Genomic DNA, 19,265 nt, shown 5'->3' on the forward strand with positions numbered 1-19,265 from the left:
TTGTGAAATTGACTGTATTACTATTTACACATTGCCTATTTTTGGTGATGGAATAGCAATGAGAAAGAGATGCCCCATGATTAGAAAAAAATTAAATGTAGTTGAAATTAGTGTAATATTGGTTAAGATTAATTTACTTGAGAAGAACAGCATTACAGATTACATTTAATTTAAAACAGCAACTACTTGAAGGGATGTTTGATGATATAATTATATTAATGTCTTAAAACGTTATCGTGATAATGACAGAAAAATCAAGTGATGCAAACAGGAAGATAAGAACTATTTACCCACCTGTAGGATTTTTAATTCCTATGTACATACCTTGGATAAGATATGGCCGTCCATGTACCGATTCTAAAGTGATCATTACAGATAACAAAGTTAAGAGTCTAAAGCAAAGAGTGGTTGAGAGTATCTTGCGCATCTTAAAAATCTTCTTCCGCACTAGCAGGAAAACTGACTACCGAGGTCAAGACGAATATTTCAATGGCTCTGGAAGGCTGCAGAGCTCACTTATAAAAGGCAGTAAGTGTGCTTCAACTACAAATGATCTGGACGAAGAAAAAAAACGTATAAAGTGTAATGCATCCTGTCAATATGATTCACTACTTGGAGAAGTGACAGGTTTGCTGCTCAGTCAATGACAGGAAGAACCCAATCGATTTATCTCATACCTGCCAATTTCACTAAAAGCTGGCATTCCTATACATGCCCACACACTCAGACACACGCACAAGCATAAAGCACAAACTCAGAATGTAGAACCTGTTGGTTAGATTTTCATAATTTATTGTTTAACTTCCTGATTCTGGGATTAATTAACCTCAAATCCTATTAATACTGAGGATGAGTGTGTAGAAGGCAGATGAAAGTGGGAACAATGCCTTTCATTTGACCAATTTAGAGCCAGATGGAGGTCTTCCTGACAGTGATGCTATTTGCAACCATCACTTCATTTTTTAACCAACCAAATAGATTTGAGTTGGGAAGAGCTCAAATTTGCAATGAATCATAATGGGAACATTAACGTCTCACTACATGGAAGAAGGATGGTTTCATTTTGCTGCAAGCAGCACTTTAAAAAATTAAGGTGAAATCTAATTAATTCAAAGTTGGCAAATGTCCCGTCAATTACTCTGTTTAATACTTGTTTTAATCGTGATGGTTTTCTTTCTAAGTCAAAGTCTTTCAGTGTATCTCCAATTCCAATTTTATGCCTCCAAAGATGCAATGATGACCTCTGGCCTTGGCATTTACTTCCTGTCCTAAGAGACTTTAGTTGCATTAGCAGTAAGACTGACTCAGTTCCAAGTGCATACACTGCAGTACATGATGATGTTAAAGAAGGACAATGACCGAACTTTTCACTAACCCATGGTTTTAATAAATTCCCTGAATAAAGTCTAAACTATGTAGTTTGATATTTAGTCTTGTTTTTCCTTCAAGGCTCATTTTCCACTACATGTCCTTGTGCACTTTCCTGAACATATCCTATACTTTCTTTACTCCAGAGCTTTGCTGACATATTTCTGTACATCTGGGACTCCTTTATTCCACCACCATTTTACCTATTAATTCCTCAAGCCTCTGTTCAAATGTCACCAACTCTATTTAGTCTTTTGGATTTCTATTTTTTTTTTTTTTTTAGCTTTCAGCCATAACTTTTTTTATATATAAGTTTCAGGTGTACAGCTTTATAATTTGACATCTATATACATTACAAAGTGATCACCACCACAAGTCTAGTTACCATCTGGCACCAAAGAGTTGACCCCCTTCACCCATTCCATCCATTCCCCCCAATCCCCTTCCCCTCTGGTAACCACTAATCTGTTTTCTGTATCTATGAGTTTGTTTTTGTTTTATTGTGTTTGCTTGTTTTGGTCTTTTTAGATTCCACATACGAGTGAAATCATATGGTATTTGTCTTTCTTCATCTGACTTATTTCACTTAGCATAATGCCTTCAAGGTCCATCAAAGTTGTTGCAAATGGCAAGATTTCATTCTTTTTTATGGTTGAGTAGTATTCCATTGTACATATATACACACACGACATCTTCTTTATCCATTCATCTATTGATGTACACTCAGGTTGTTTCCATATCTTGGCTACTGTAAATAATGCTGCAATGAACATAGGGGTGCATATATCTTTTCTAATTAGTGTTTTTGTATTCTTTAGATAAATACCCAGAAGTGGAATAGCTGAGTCATATGGTAGTTCTATTATTAATTTTTTGAGGAATCTCCATACTGTTTTCCATAGTGGCAATTTACAACCCCACCAACAGTGTACAAGGGTTCTCTTTTCTCTACATCCTCTCCAACACATGTTATTTCTTGTCTTTTTGATAATAGCCATTCTAACAGGTGTAAGATGATATCTCATTGTGGTTTGGATTTGCGTTTCCCTAGTAATTAGTGATGTTGAACATCTTTTCATGTACATACTGACCATCTGTATGTCCTCTTTGGTAAAAGGTGTATTCAGATCCTCAGCCCATTTTTTCAATAGGGTTGTTTGGTTTTCTTTTTTCTTGAGTTGTATCAGTTCTTTATATATTTTAGATATTAACTCCTTATTGGATATATGGTTTGCAAATATCCTTACCTATTCAGTAAGTTGCCTTTTTATTTTGATGACAGTTTCCTTCACTGGGCAGAAGCTTTTTAGTTTGATGTAGTCCCATTTATTTATTTTTGCTTTTGTTTCCCTTGCCTTTGGAGCCAGATCCACAAAGACATTGCTAAGACTCATGTCAAGAAACTTACCAGCATAACTTTTTTCACCTCCTTTGGACTGCCGCAATACCTGGCTTATATATCTATCATAACTCAAAATCCATTCCTCTTTTAATTATGGTTATGTGTTTATGTGTCCACCTCCACTATTAAATTGTAAATACTTTGACAGCAGTTATTGTCACAGCCACTTCTGCCCCCATTTGCAAATATCAGAGTGATTTGAAGTGAAAATGTATTTGACATGCGTTTAAGTAATAACTGAAACTTCTGATAATTTAAAGGCAAATGGGATAGCGCTCTTAAATTTTATGTCTAGTTATAAAGTTAAATGAGTAGAAGGAATAATCACAATTCTTTAAGCGTCTGTTTTTTTCTTGAGCCTAAAAATTCAATCATAAACAATGTCTTTGAAACTTGATCCTAAAAGTTTATCATCCCATAGTGTTTGAAAACCTTCTGTCATTCAAATACACTTTGATGTCATCTGTCAATTTATTTAGTAAGTTATTTAAATTGGCTTTTTAAACTCTAAAGCATTTGTATCAATATGGGAAATGGGAAATCAGTATCACTTGATGGACAAAGAATATATAAATATGATGAAAATTAGTATAATTACAAGTTAAATATTAAAGTAAAAAGATATAAAATACACTGATAATAAATCTAATCAATCACTTATTAAAAATACTGATAATAAATCTAATAATTCAAAATGAAGACCAGAATATATTACCCAATGAAATGGGAAAGTTAAATATGAGCCAGTATTAAAGACATGTTCGGCTCATGGTTCCATAATTAAGAAAAAAAAATTTTTTAATAAAATTTTTCTCTCTCCTTTTTTTTAAATTTTGATGGTAAGCAGTACAAGTCCAGTTCTCACGGGTGTGTTCTTAGAAGAGGCAAAATAATTTAACTGCCTTCTCTGATAAGATAGGATACTGATGATTCATTTCTAAACAAAATGATATGTATGACATTTATTCCACAAACATTTGTTTCAGAAAATCTGATGCAATTGCTTGAAACTTTTCTTCTGTTACATTTTAGTTGATGTTGGCAAAGCAATAAAAAATAACTTCCTTATCTGTGACCCTTTCCATCTACTATAGGGAAAAGCCTACAAAGACCTTTCAATAAGTCTTTCATCTCTCTCTTTCCTTAATCAAAGTATTTTATTAAGTTCTTCTCATGAGTGTATAATGAAATTAATTGCCCAGACAAAAACAAATTTTCACTATTGATTGTATTAAACAGATAAATGTTAGAACTGTATTGAAACAGATTGTATTGAACAGATAAACTTTCAATATTTGTTTCTGGAGCCCTTAGTACACACAGTAATAATACATACCAATGTTATTGTTGCCATTTACTGAGCAATTATCCCATGTGAGGCCCTGTTATAAACACTTCACATATATTATCTTATTTCATTCCCATAGCAGTCCCTCAGCAATTATAAAATTGTTTTAATTTTTCACCTTTTATAACAAAAGAAGAAAGTTATGAAGTCAAAAGTGAAACCTACATCTATCCAACTGCAGAGCCACACTATTAACCCAAGTTGTCTCTTGCCCATGATTGGGGAAAGACAGAGACGGAAAATGATGGACTATTCCAATAAGAGACCCCAATTTTAAAGGACACTTACAATTTTTAACCTCTCATTTTCAAAAGCAATCATTTTGATCACTTAGTCTGTATTTCAATTATAGCATATAAAAATCATTTCCATTTTGTCAGTGAAGACATTGTCAAGTTATATGATAATTTACACATAGCTATAAGATTCGCTTACATCATAACTATTTCTCATAATGAGCACAGGAAAAGCACAGATAACAAGAGTCCATATGACAACTCAAATACATTTGAATAATTACTTTTTGACTTTATTAAACACTTGGGCTTTTTTTCCCAGTGAGTAGAAAAATAGAACAATTTCATTTTGACCTCTCTCTGACCCTGTTAATTCTTGGTAGAATTCCTAACATATAATTAAATGAGTGAATGAAAACAGCAGGCAGAGGAAGAAGGCAAAAATAGAGGCTCTGGCATTCTAACAAGCCAGTACATGGATTTTTTTTCATTCAAGAGAATTCAGAACAGCCTTTATTTGCCAAAATAAAGCAGAAATGTCTAGTCAAATACCTTGACAATTTTTTCAAATTAGGTTGTCTTTTTATTAAATTGTAATTCTTTATATTCTGGATGCTAGTCTCTTATCAGATACGTAATTTGTAAATGTATTTTCCCATTCTATGGGTTGTCTTTTCACTTTCCTGATAGTGTCCTTTGAAGCACAAAAGTTTGTATTTGGATAAAGTCCAATTTATCTATTTTTTTCTTTTGTATTTTTGCTTTTAGTGTCGTATCTAAGAAACCATTGCCTAATCCAAAGTCACAAAGATGTGTGCTTGTGTTTTCTTTTAGAGTTTTATAGTTTTAGCTCTAAAATGTAAGCCTTGGATACATTTTGCATTGTTTCATATGTAATGTGAGGTAAGGGTCCAAATTTATTCTTTCGCATGTGGATATCTAGTTGTCCCAGAACAATTTGTTGAAAAGATTATTCTTTCCCCCATTGAATAGTCTCAGTATCTTGTCTAAACCAACTGACTACAGATGTATGCTTTTGTTTCAGACTCTCAATTCTATTCCATTGATCAATTTGTCTACCTTATGCCAGTCCCAAGCTGTCTTGATTATTGTGGCTTTGTAGTAAGCTTTGACATCAGGAGGTATGAGACTTCCAACTTTGTCCTTCTTTTTCAAGATTGTTTTGGCTTTTCTGGATCTCTTGCATTTCCATATAAATTTTAGAATCAGCTAGTCAGTTTCTGTTAAAAAGAGCAACTGGGATTTTGATAGGAACTGCATTGAATTTGTAGATCAATTTGGGAAATATTGCCATCTTAAAAATATTAAATCTTCCCATCCATGAACACAGGGTATCTTTCTAATTATTTAGGTCTTTAATTTCTTTAAAAGCTGTTTTATAGTTCTCAGGGGACAAGTCTTACACTAATTTTTCAGTTTACTCCCAAATATTTTGTTTTTCTGATGCTATAATAAATGGAATTATTTTCATAATTTAATTTTTGCATTGTTCATCGTTAGGGTATGAAAATACAATTGATTTTTATATATTGATCTTGCATCTTGCAACCTCACTGACTTCACTTGTTAACTTTAACAAAATTTTTTGTTTCTTTGTTTACAGATTCCTTAGGATTTTCTGTATAGAAGATCATGTCATCTATAGATGTAGTTTTACTCTTTCTTTTCCAATCTGGGTGCCTTCTATTTCTTTTTCCTGCCTAGTTGTTCTGGCTATAGCCTCCAGTACAATATTAAATAGAAATGGTGAGAAAAAACCTTCTTGTCTTGTTCCTCATCTTAGCGGGGAAAGCTTTCAATCTTTCACCTTTAAGTATGATATTAGTTCTGGACTTTTTGTAGATGACCTTTACCAAGCAGAGGAAATTCCCTTCAATTCCAAGTTTGTTGAGTGTTTTTATTAAAATGAGTGTTGGATTTTGTCAAATGCTTTTTGTCCTCTATTGAGATGATTACGTGGTTTTGACCTTTATTCTATTAACATGGTGTATTACACTGATTGGTTTTTTTATGTTAAACAAACCTTGAATTCCTAGGATAAACCCCATTTGGTCATGGTGTATGATCCTTTGTATATGTAACTAGATTCAATTTGCTAGTATTTTATTGAGGATTTTTGCATCGTATTTGTAAGGGATATTGTTCTGTAGTTTTCTTTACTTGTTATATCATTGTCCAGTTTTTATATCAAGCTAATACTGGCCTCATAGAATGAATTGGTAAGCATTCTCTCCTCTTTCATTTTTTTAAGAGTTTCTGAAAGATTGATGTTTATTTTTCTTTAAATGTTTGGTAGAATTCAACAGCGAAGTCATCAGGTCCTGGACTTTTCTTTGTGGGAAGATTTTTGAAATGCTAATTGAATCTTCTTACTTCTTTTAGGTCTATTCTACTTCTTCTTGATCTGATTTTAGTAGTTTGTGTCTTTCTAGGAATTTGTCCATTTCATCTAGGTTGCCTAACTTTTGGCATACAATTATTCATAGTATTTCTTTATAAGCCTTTTTATCTGTAAGGTAGTAGTAATGTCCCAAACCTCTGTAATTTGATGATATATATTTTAAATATAGAAAAAGACACTGAGATATTTTGTCACTTCTTTATTAAGAAGAGCCATGAGATACAAAGACCTCTCTGGCAGATCCCACGGGCAAGTGATACTAATAATAACATATACACCAAATATTGAATGCCAACCAGAATTAACATCCAGAAGGGGCCATGGCAGCAGGAATTTCTAGGCACAGACACACTGTCATGTGAGAGTTTAGTCTGTTTTCAAGTAGCATTTTCGGTAATGGTTGACAGCATGGAAGGTGCCTGAGAAGAAGTGAGTAGAGGCTTAGGTTCTGGTCCACACTGGGGACCTCTAATCAAGGAGCAAATATATGATTCTTCACTTGTAGCACATGATAAAAAACGTAACATCATTCAGGATCATAACTGAGGTGAAACCACTAAGCAAAAAATCATATGAAATATAGTCTACAGTAACAGGAAGAGGGGAAAAACTGGATAAAAAATCCAGGATCTATAAGAAGATGCAAAATTACATTAGCAGTGTCTGTGCAAAAAAAAAAATGGTTTTTTTTTAAAGATTTTATTTTTTCCTTTTTCTCCCCAAAGGCCCCCGGTACATAGTTGTATATTCTTGGTTGTGGGTCCTTCTAGTTGCGGCATGTGGGAGGCTGCCTCAGCGTGGTGGTTTGATGAGCAGTGCCACGTCCACGCCCAGGATTCAAACCAATGAAACACTGGGCTGCCTGCAGCAGAGCGCACGAACTTAACCACTCGGCCACGGGGCCAGGCCCAAGTGCAAAAAATTGTTTTAAAAAAGATTCTCTAAGCCTAAAGATTTTGTAAGCAGCAGGAAACCAGACTCTTAGAATTGAGACTAGAGGAGGAACTTGCCAAAAAAAGGGTTTGGGCCTCAGTTTAAAGGGTAGACTCCTTGGCCGAGAGAGGCCCTGGGTTATGATAAACGTCGCTAAGCTTACCTTCTACGAACTTCAGCTATCTTGGCGATGGTAGTTGTAAAGATGATTTATCCTTCCATCAAGGAGCAGGGTCTCCATGTGCCACTATCCTTTAAACAAAACTTTTTCTCTTCCTTCTTAAAACAAACAACAAATAAACTTTTTTAGGCTACTCACAAAATCTTCCACCAACTGTTTCTAGTTTCTCCATCCCAACAAGGCCAAACTTTCTGAAATAATTTCCTCCCTCCAGTTCTTTCCCACATATTTACATCAGCCCATTTCAATCTTGCTTTTACCTTCCCCTGCCCAACTCCACTGAAGCAGTGCTTTCCAATAATCTCATTGCCACTAAATGCAATGAACACGTTTGGGTCCTCATTTTCTTGGACATCTTTGCAGAATCTCCTTGGTTGACAATACCATTCTCATTGAAAAACTCCCTGGTTTTCTCCTCCTTTGCTAGTCTTTTTTCTTTTGGTTTCTTTTACCATTTCCTCCTCTTCTGAACTTTCTCAAGGTTTGATTCTAGATTCTTTTTTCTTATCATGTTTCAATCTCTTCTGGAAATTACTTTAATCCTATCTAAGTGGCAATGACTCCAAAACTCATATCTATCTTCTCCCCTCTCTTCTGAGTGCCATACCTGGATTTCTTACAAGCTTCTCAACCATGTCCAAGAGTGAACCATTCACTTTCACTCCAGTGTTTCACTTCTCTTTCAATGTTTACCACCTAAGTAACCTGGTCATTTACCCAGGAATTCATTCAAGAAACCCCTTCTTCTCCCTTACTTCCCATCTTTTCCAACCAATTGCAAGGTTCTGTAAGTTAAACCTCTCAAGAATTTTTCAGATCTTCTCACTTCTATCTTTCTTGTCACCTCCCTAGACTAACAAGCTGTCATCTCACACCTGCACTACTAAAATACCCGTATTACCAAGTCTCCTCATTCTCACTGTTGCTCCCCTTCAACCCCTTTTCCACAAAGCTTTTAGAGTAATCTTTGGGAAATGCAAATACCAGTCTGTAATACTCCTACTTAAAACCCTTCAACTCTTTTCCATTACATTTAGTATAAAGATTGAAAGTTCCCACATTACCTGCATCTATCTACATCTTCAATCTTGTCCAGACTCATCTTTCCATTACCACAGTTCAGCCACAGTAATCTTCTTTCAGTTCTTCAAAAATGTCAAACTACTTTCTGCCACAAGAACTTTGCATCTGCAGCGAGGCACGCTCCCCTCTCCCTACTCACACACACACACACACACACACTCATATTCCATTGTAAGCCTCAGTAAAATTTTCACTTCCTCAGCAGATCTCCTCTGATTTTTCCAGTCTAGGTGGGTCCTCCTGTCATAGCCTCTCACTGCACTGTGCATTTCCTGGATAACTCATGTCCCAACTGTAAGTCAATTCCTTATATATGTTCTTGTGTGTTGTCTGTCTCCCTTGCACTATAAGATTCGATACGCCATGGTGTATGTTTGCCTTGTTCACAACCATATTCTCAGCACCAGAAGGGGTCCTGGTCCATCATGGTCCCCCACAAAATATCTAATGATTAAACAAATGAGTAAATAAGTAGAATAAGACTCCATTTGTAGTTCTGTTTGTACTTGGGTGCCTCTCATTAGTATGACCAATTCAAACTCCACCTGCTAGAGGGAAGCAGCTTCCTGACTATTCTAGACACAGAATAGGGCTATCTCAAGGAAAGGGGAAGGATGAGTGTCTCCAAAACTAAGTAGGGCTGAGATTTCCAAATTTAGAGGAATTTCTGCAGTGTGCAGAGGGAAAGAGGAGGAGAAGGCAAAGGCTGGTATATATTTTTTTCTTTTCTCCTAAGTGGAGGAAACAGCTGTCATTGAGCAAGAGAGGTGAAGGGGAACCAAACATGACTTTGATTTAACACACAAATTAATTCATAATATGTGAACACCGTAATGTGTATATAGACCTGGCAATAAACTGTAACGATGCTGTCTGTGCTTGAGAAAGAATGTCAATAGAGTGAGGAAGAACAGTGCTGAAGCCAAGAAAGCCAGAAAAGGAAACTGGCAAGCATCCTGCAGATTCACTTGACGTCTGAACCAAGCCTCCTTCCAGGGGAGCTGAGAAGCAAAAAGCATTTTTCTATGAGGCTCTTTTCAAATGAAGAGCATCCCTATAATGTCTGTGCCTTTTCTCCTTGGTGTAACTTTTGGATTTGGACTGCAGATTAATCTCAAGGTTTTGTCCCTTAGAACTGTCTGACTCATGGAGTAATACTTCTGTGTTTGGCCATTTTCCTGACTTTACTCTTGTTAGGAATGAATCTCTATTTATTCTTCTCTGACCTTGGTTTCAGCTTTTTCCTTTCTCTTACTCTGAGGGCTGGTTTAGACCTTGCCTTACTGTGCAGTGAAGACAGAAGAATACTTTCGAGACAGTTCTTTTGTTCACACAGCTCCCATTGTCTAGAAGATCCTTATCCTCCATTTGGCCTACCTGAAAAACTCATTAAGAAAAATAGTAGGTCCAAGATTATATTTTCCAATTAAGAATTCCTTGATCTTCTCCTTAGGGCAGAATTAACTGCTTCTTCTTCCATATACTTATAGCATAAGATAACTTGTCTTATTGCATTTGTTGTATTATATTTGTTACTAATTAAGTAAGTGTCTGGGTCTCCTAAATCTGAGTTGCTTGAGAACGAGGACAGTAATTCCTCCTTTTTCATTCTCATATATACCTTCCAACCTGCGGTGGGAACTAAATTAGAAAACAGATGTAAAAAATTTAGCATAGCATCTGCCACATAGTTTATGATTATAAATGTTGGTTAAAATGAATAATCGTTCCAACATTGATTATCTTAATTTCACCTATCCCTATTTAATAAGAAAATTAATTTTAAGAAAACATTATTCATCATATAATGCACTAAAAGAAATATTTACATTGTTATCCAACCAACACCTTCTGCCTCTGCCTTATAACATTGGGACTTCCTAGCTCTGGGCTTTGGTCTCTAATGTGTCAGATGTTGAGGTTAATTATATCCGAGATTCTTTCCCCTTGAATATTTTGTGGCAATATTCTGCTGAACACTTTCTTATAACCTATTTTTCTCTTATTGTAGCATATAATTATCTTTTTTTACAAAAAAAGATAATTTCAGACTCTTGTCATACATTTTCACACCCAACATAATACCTAGCACAATAACAGATCCACAGTAGCCTCACAAAAAATTCATTGACTTGAATTATGAAAAAGTCACTGCTTTGTTTAACTTAGAATGGTTACTCTTTTTCCTCGGTAAATCTATTTTTCATGTGTATTCTAGTTTATTACTTCCTTTTCTTTCGTTTATAGGTATCTCCTGCTTTTTGAAAGTTTGCTTTAAGCCACTTGGCTTTTATGAAAGACCTACATTAGTACCTGTTTTTCCTAACTGAAAGAAATCCAAAGTGGATTTTCGCTGTTACAAAAAAAGGCAAAAAGCAAAAATAGCGTTCTGCCTTTGTTTTGCAGCCAGCTGTTATAGAGGCAGAACGCACCCCCAGCAAGGAGAGCGCCACTGCCAAGTTCCTTCTCTGGGAACTACACTCAGCATCTCAGCATCAAGCCGCCATAGCTTTGAACTGTGTCTGTGAGCATCTGTGCATTGTCTCCATTTATTTTGTGCATCCTTTAACACAAGTGCCTTGAGGTAATTCTTCCTCGCTTTATGCCATTTTGAAGGTTTCATAGGAAAGCTCTCCTATCGGACAGCAGAGGAAACCTGTATAGGAAGGACGTGATGCTTACTCACGTGGTGTCACTTTCCTCCTCTTGACTGAGCTGCCGCCTCCTCCTTAGGTGGATTCCAGCAAGTCTTTGTGTAGCCAACTAGATTTAAGAATTTACATAAGCCTTAGTCAAACCATCAGGAGAATTTGTCTCCTTCTAGCTGACGGCCTGAAGATTTGGATGGAAAACCATCAAGTAGTTGAAACATCCTTGGCTTCGCAGGATCCATTTTGATCGGTCCTAGTTGATTCACGATGCTACCTTGCCTTCCACAAATTTCCCTTTATCTCTTGCCACAATATTTTTGAGGATTTCACTGTGAGGAACCTTCTACATTATCAATACATTAAGTAATAGATGAAGATAGATAGTAACAATTCAGTTTTATTAACTAAATTCTTGGTGATATCAATATATCTAGAGAACCTCAGTGCTTTAGGGAGAAGATGCCATTATCATAATGAGATTTCTTCCTCTGACAGAAACCATTAGGTGGAGTCAATATTTATGAAGCTTTTATCCTGACTTGTGTAATTTGTAACTCCTGCCTGGAGATGACTTTTCAGCTCAACTGTTCGTAAGTCCATTAACTACTATAACAGGATGAACTCAGATTTATTGCTACTCCTGGGAGCTTTGCTAAGTGGTGTGCGTTGAGAGGAAAAGGGTCCCTGGAAGGGGGAGGATGTAGAAACAATCAATTTGTTGGCTGCTGAGATTCAGCTCCATACATAGCTTTGGTATGAGACACCTCCATCAGGCACCCTTTACATCCTTTGGACAGATATTCCCTCTAGGAAAGGGGAATTTAAGACAAGAATCTGGACAGTTAGTACCTGGGAACACATTCCTTCTAAAAAATATATCACTGTTAATTCACAAGTACCTGTTTATCTCCAACCACGTGACCATCAGTGGGCTAAGCGATGTGAGAGACAAAATCATTCAAGAAGCTGTGTTCCATGATAGAAGAAGCCCATCACTAAGATTCAGGATGCCTAAATTCAATCTGTGATGTACTACTTACAAATGTCACAACAATTGCTGAGTCCTGATTTCTTTATCTTCTTCTTCCTCATCCAGTGTTCTTCCTAGTATTTCAGGCTGATGCACAAAGAGCAGTTGTCTGTAAAGTATAATATACACGGTCTTGACCGACACTCAAGCCATTTGGGGTTACAGTTTTCTGTGTAGCCAGATATAGAATAGAATGCGGCACAGTTGTTTAGGTCCAACTTGGCACCAAACCCTTCACTGAGGAAGAATGTACTGCAGAAGAGATACTTGGCTGATGTCCTTAAAAGGAAATCTAGCAGAACTCCCTGAAACAGCCTTCATCCAATGAAAGAGAGGAATTTGGAAAATAAATATGCCAGCTTCTTAACCTTGGTTGAGACAACTCTGAAGTGTGTTCTTCACCTTGACCCCAAGTTCCCTAGTGGATTATGCTCCAGTTGGCCACAGTGGTAACTTGCTTGAAAGCATACTCTATTATTTTCTTCCTTTCCTGGGCTCACTTCTCCTCATCCCATCAATTTCTTCTGGTATTTCCTCCCAAATAAACTACTTGCTCTTGAATACTTGTCTCAGGGTGTGCTTCTGCAGAAAGCAAATTAAGACACTTCTAATACAATGTGAATATAATATTCACATCTCATTTTTAACCTCAAAACTCCATTGTACAGAAACTCACTAAAAACATCATATGTTTACATTATTTATCTTTTCCCTCATGTATCCTATAAGATAAAGAAAGTCTACATTGTTTTAAAAATGTAAAGAGCACAAGTTAACTTCAGGGATATATTCAACCTGCTCACTGATTTCATCATCAGTGAATTAGGCATAATGCAAATAAGGCATAGGCATCAGTAAATTAGGCATAATGATGATTCAACCCAAGCACATTTTACAATTTGCAAATAATTGATTTGCCATGTATTTTGTTAATTCATATCTAGTTTTGCTTCAACCCCCAAAAAATTTGAATCAGAAACATAAAATAGCAACCTGATTCCATATTAGTTTCAGAAATTGCCTAAAGCACCATGGAGAAGTTGGTAATAGTACACAAGACCTGCTTTGGGGTTTGTAAGCTGCTTGAGAACTAAATAGTCCCCGCCGGTCAGGAGGGGAAATTTTCATGCTTGATGCTGCTGATTTCTCATTAACTAATTCCCTAAAGAAGCCTTGGTTCACCTCTAGCAGACCTGCCTCCCCAGCACATGAGAGATGGGCTACTGACAGTAACCGGAGTGCAACCCACATAATTAAATGAGAGAGATTCATAGGAATTATGTGAAGTGAAAGAATCAGCAATCTTCACTACCCAGCTTAATTAGCTAATGAATGCCTGGACAGGCACTGAGTCACTTTATTGATGTGGAGTCCTGTTCCCACCACTCTATGTGAATACAAAATCAGAGATTCTTGGAACTTGAGTGTGCTTTGAATCCTTAGCTTGACATTGAAGGTTCTCCATGATCTAGCCTCAACCTATTTCTCCAGTCTCCACACTGACCACGTTTCTATATGCCCTCCATATTCTAGTACTGTGTTTTAGCCTGAGTCCTTTAGAAAAGAAAATTTGAGGCAAAATTACATGCTGAAGCTTTATTGGAGGGTACTGAAAAGGTGGCAGAATATACCACTTCAAAATATGTCACTTTGACATAAGGATTATTTTGAGCTAAAGGCACTTGAAAAACAGCAGGTGCGAAAAGGGAGATCTGACCTCCTCTTTTTCTTCCTGAAAGCAGAAGATAAAACCCCCATATGGAAGACGTCTCCTGTACCAGGAGGAAAGTAACATTCCTATCACTGAGAGAAATCTGTAAAAATAAACATTGTTACACTCACCCTTATCTTTCTAGTTACTTCTCTACCCAATTAATTACCCTAGCCCAAGCCTCTCTGCTTTGTCGCATTTTCACAATTTGCCACTCTTCGTCCAATTCAGTTCATATATAAGCATTCAAATGTAACTGCTTCTTTGGGTCTTCATTTCCCTTTGAGGGCTCTCTGTCATGTAAAACTTACATTAAATACATTTTTTGCTTTTCTCCTATTAATCTATCTTATGTCAATATAATTCTCAGGCCCAGCCAAAAAAACCTAAGAGGATTACGGTACTTTTCCTCTCCTATAGTACAAAGGACCACAAGACAAAAAAGAAAAGACATGGAAAGAGGGAAAGCAAATACAGGGTGAGGTGTTTCTGTGCCAGCTACAGTCTCACATAAAAACATGTTCAATTGCTGAGTCCAGCAGAATAAATCTGGACTGACTTCAAGGAATCACTGTACTTCAGTTGGGTCCACGGTGGATTGGAAGGGCAAGGGATTCTCTGTTCCCTCCCTCTCATCTCTTGTATCTTTGATCAACCCCATGGAGTGCTAACTCCCTGCACTTTCAGGCTGTGTTATTCCCCTCCCTGCCCCGAAGGAATCCAGTAGGAAAGCTAGACCCTCCTCAACTTCATTCCACCAATAAAGCCATTGCAGTGGTCTCTCCTTGTCAGTCAGTACCTTATGTTGGGGCTCTTTCCTTTGTGTTGGTGGGACAAGCAGAAACAGTTGAGCCTTTATCATCATGGGAATGGCAAGAGCTATTGCTAAAACCTCTGTGGTTTGGAAGCGAGGCAAGTGTTAGGCCCAGGGATAAGGGTGGAGGTGAGCCACATGAACACGTTCCAAGTGGTAGGGCAGCTTGCACTGCAACGTGGACCACCTGGGGAACCCTCTTTTGTACAAGGTCACATTCAAAACGTGCAGCCTCTAAGTCACACAGTTAAAAGGCCACAGTAGTGTTACCAGTTGCTGTAAATGTTACCTCCAGAATTCCAAAGGGCCTATATGCTCTCTATCTCTTTTTGTCATGTAGAAGTTGCAAGAGGCAACATCATATTTATTTACTTTAAAGCAGAGTTTCTCAGTCTTGGTATTAGTGAGATTTGGAGTTGGTAATTCTTCATTACGAGGGGGATTTCCTATGCACTGTTGGATGCTTAGTGGCTTCCCTGGACTCTACCACCTTAGTTCTTACCCTGGCCTCTACCCCTGGTTTATTGTCCACTTGATGCAACCCCCTCTCCAGTTTTTGAAAATCAAAAATGTCTCCAGACATTGTCAAATGTCTCTCGGGGGCAAAATCCCTGGTTGATAACCATTGCTTTAAAGAGAATGATTCAGTATGCCCCAGATCATCAGACCCTAAAAACATTACCCCTGAATCTTTATTTCCACTTTCTGACATATGTGTATCTTATGGAGTGTTGAGGATTCTTATCTCCACTTGCTTACCAGGTCAATGAGAATGATGTCATCTGTAGAGTGGACCACCAGGATATTCTGCAGAATGTGAGAAGGATCATCCTGGTCAAGGCACCTGAGGACTATATTACAAAACAGAGTAGGACAGTTGACATAGTCATGTAAAGGAAAACTGTATTTGATCCTCCATGCTAAAGGGATCACTAATTCCATAATAGCATACCAAGTGTCAGAGACTGAGTTAATACGCTTCAATAAAGGTAATAGATCTGCTATTGGAAGTCAACTCTCAATGGTTATCCCACATTCCTGCACATCTTGTGAACAGAGGCACTGACTTCCTTTGTCCTAGGCTATCTTCCAAAGGATATTTGTATGACAGCCTTGGAAGATAGAGAAAGCATCTTCCTTCAGAGCAAATGGTAGATTTATTTACAACTGAGTATAAGACAGATATCACCCATCAAGGCAAAGGTCAAGCAGGCTTACTGCCCATTATAAAAGATTTAGAATCCCCAACTTGAGGTTCCTCTCCTGTGACACACCCAACTGAGTGCGAAAGAGTCATTCGGCTCTCTTCGCATCATCCTGCATGAACTGAGACTTGGGAAACTGGTGCAAATGTTGTTGCTGTCTACTGCTGTTTCTGTGAGTAATAAACTTCTTTTGTCTCTACCCCAGGAATCTTGTGTTTTCTGCCATCATCCATGAAACTGTGGCAGGCTAAATTATTAGGTTGCAAGTGGAATAAAATCTCAGACCCTTCACACTTCTTGACATCTAGCAGAACAGCAATGATTGGAGTTATAATCTGATTAAGGTTACAGTCATCTCCCATTACCCACCATGATCCAACATGTTTTTATGGAAGTCAGACAGACGAATTGATCAGGAAAATGCTGGTGACTAACTTTGCTACATCTATTAAGTCTTTAATGGTGACTCAAATCTCCAGTTTCTTTGGAATGTGATACTGTTTTTTCTTTACTATCTTTGGGGTAGGGAAGTGCAGCTGCAGAAGCTTCCAGTTGGCACCTCCAGTTGGCTCTTATTCCAAGGTCAGAGAATCAATGTAAAGGTTCTGTTGACTGCTAAGTATATCCATCCTGATTATGCACTTGTTGATTACGGAAATAACCATAAGTTAGTCTATAGACAGAGAGGGCCCACTGAGAGACAGACTTGGATCACAACTTCACTTAATACTTCTTTAAAGTCTCTCTCTCATCAGGGGTTTAAGACAGCATTTCAGGTCCCCTGATATTACCTAATTCAGATCTCATATCTAACAGTCTTTTAAAAATCACCCAGGGCAAGTTATGTGGTCAAATGGCAAATGTCTACAGGTCCCTATGGAGAAGGTTGGAGAAAATGTATTGCACATGCTTGCAGGGATCCAGCCTCGCTTCAATGAAAAGGACCTAGCTCTGTGAATAGACTTAGATGTGGAAACTGAAAGAGTTGTGATTTTCCAATGTGGATTCGATGTTATATACCTCTCCCTCTCTCTCTCTCCATTTATGTATATATTACAACTGTCCATCTTTGTTATGCCTAGGAAAACCATGACATTTACCATCACCATAGTTTACTGATGGTCAAACTACTCTGATTGTCACTCCAGAATTTCTGCACATTAACTTTGTATTTGACTGTGACATTCCAGAATCCCATATTCTTCATATTTATTAGATAGCCTGGTTCCACAGTAGCATCTCCAAGTAATGGAGGCAGCTACCACTGAGCTTTTCAATCATGTGAATGCCTTCCTTACCCATGCATTCATTATTGCCTTAGTAAAGGTAGTATCTTTTGGGCTTTAGGTGATAGTTCTCAGGTGCTGCACAATAAATCCAGTCTAACATTTCCTCTTCTGACAAATTCCTCAGTACAACAGCATGGATGTTCTGGTATCACCACTTCATTTACTGCAGGCCATCACTATTGCCAGGCTTCAAGTAACCATACCAGCAAATTCTTAGGCTCGTACTTTCCTATTCAGGTTTTACCAAAACCAGATTCTGGATATCAGCCCTGGAGGCAATGAGGAATGGAAGGCATGGATCCTGACGACACCAATGGGCATATTAAAATTCATCTGTTTTGAGTAAGGTTATTGCATACTTTAGGTTAGGTTGTTTTCCTCCAGAAGGTGGCAAGGACTGGTTCTCCTGGTCATGAGGGATCAGGGAATTTAGGAGGTTCAAAACCCAAATATCCTCATCCCAGGCATCAGAGACCTGTTCCTTTCCTTCATCTTCAGAGATCCATCAAGTCTGCATTTACTTCTTTTTTTGCAAGTCTTGCAACTTGGTAATTACGAATGCCTCTATACCGATCAAGTGTAATGCCACTTGACCTCCTAATGCCTTCCTTCCACCTATACTTCATTCCACTCAACCAAAGGTGAAAGCTTTAATAATTGTGATTCCATTACAGGCCAGGAAGTTTTGCCACTTCATTTAACAATAGCACTGGAGTGAGTTGCTTTGGCTTCCAGAACATGAGTGATCTAACCACAAAATCTTATCGCAAGGATTGGCTTTTGAGGGTCACTCTTTGTATCAATTATCTTTGCCTGGGGCAATTAGGAAACAGAACTTACGTCAAAACTTACTATATGCTAACCTTTTTGGGAGGTGTGACAGCAACAGGAGTAAAGAGGAAAAGAAAATGAGTCAGAAAGAAGGGAAAATAAATACAAAGTGGTGTTTTCTTTGCAAGCCACATTTTTACAGGAAGTCAAGGGTCCTAGGATAACTGTATACTTAACATTAATAATCAAACAGTTTTGTAAAGTGTTGTAACATTTCACACTCACAGTAGTAATGTATGAGTTCCAGTTCCTTCAATGGTTGAAAAGACTATCCTTTTCCCATTTAATTACCTTGGCATATTTATGAAAAAAATCAATTAAATGTGAGGCTGGTCCGGTGGTGTAGTGGTTGAATTCGCATGCTCTGCTTCAGTAGCCCGGGATTCACAGATTCAGATCCCAGGCGTGAATCTATGCACTGCTTAGCAAGCCATGCTGTGGCAGGCATCCCACACATAAAATAGAGGAAGGTGGGCACAGATGTTAGTTCAGGGCTAATCTTCCTCAAAGAAAAAAAAAATCAATTAAATATATATATGTAAGTTTCTTTGTGGATTCTCCATTTCATTCTACTGAATTATTTCCTTATGCCAATACTACATAGTCTTGATTATTTTAGTTTTTTGGTAAAACTTGAGAACACATAGCGTAAGCCTGTAAAGCGTAAGTAAGTGTAAAGGGGGGAAGAACTATTCCTCTCCCTCTATGTCCTTTTGGGTGGTCTAAGAATTAAACTGGGGGCTGGCCCCATGGCCTAGTGG

General features: G+C 37.5%; 1 protein-coding gene across 1 annotated transcript in view; it reads right to left on the bottom strand.

Annotated features, from left to right (window-relative positions):
- The window catches only part of UTS2B (urotensin 2B), a 26,971-nt gene extending 17,896 nt beyond the window's left edge, over positions 1-9,075 (bottom strand). The window contains exons 1-3 of the mRNA XM_001500184.5: positions 8,955-9,075; positions 7,873-7,988; positions 325-7,195 (exon numbers count right to left, since the gene is read on the bottom strand). Of these exons, the coding sequence (XP_001500234.2) occupies positions 325-427 (103 nt within the window). The 5' untranslated portion in view covers positions 428-7,195; positions 7,873-7,988; positions 8,955-9,075. The remainder of the gene's footprint in view (positions 1-324; positions 7,196-7,872; positions 7,989-8,954) is intronic.
- Positions 9,076-19,265: the final 10,190 nt, after the last annotated feature.

Source organism: Equus caballus, chromosome 19 (assembly GCF_041296265.1).
Source record: "Equus caballus isolate H_3958 breed thoroughbred chromosome 19, TB-T2T, whole genome shotgun sequence".
In the NCBI taxonomy this organism is placed as follows: Eukaryota; Metazoa; Chordata; class Mammalia; order Perissodactyla; family Equidae; genus Equus; species Equus caballus.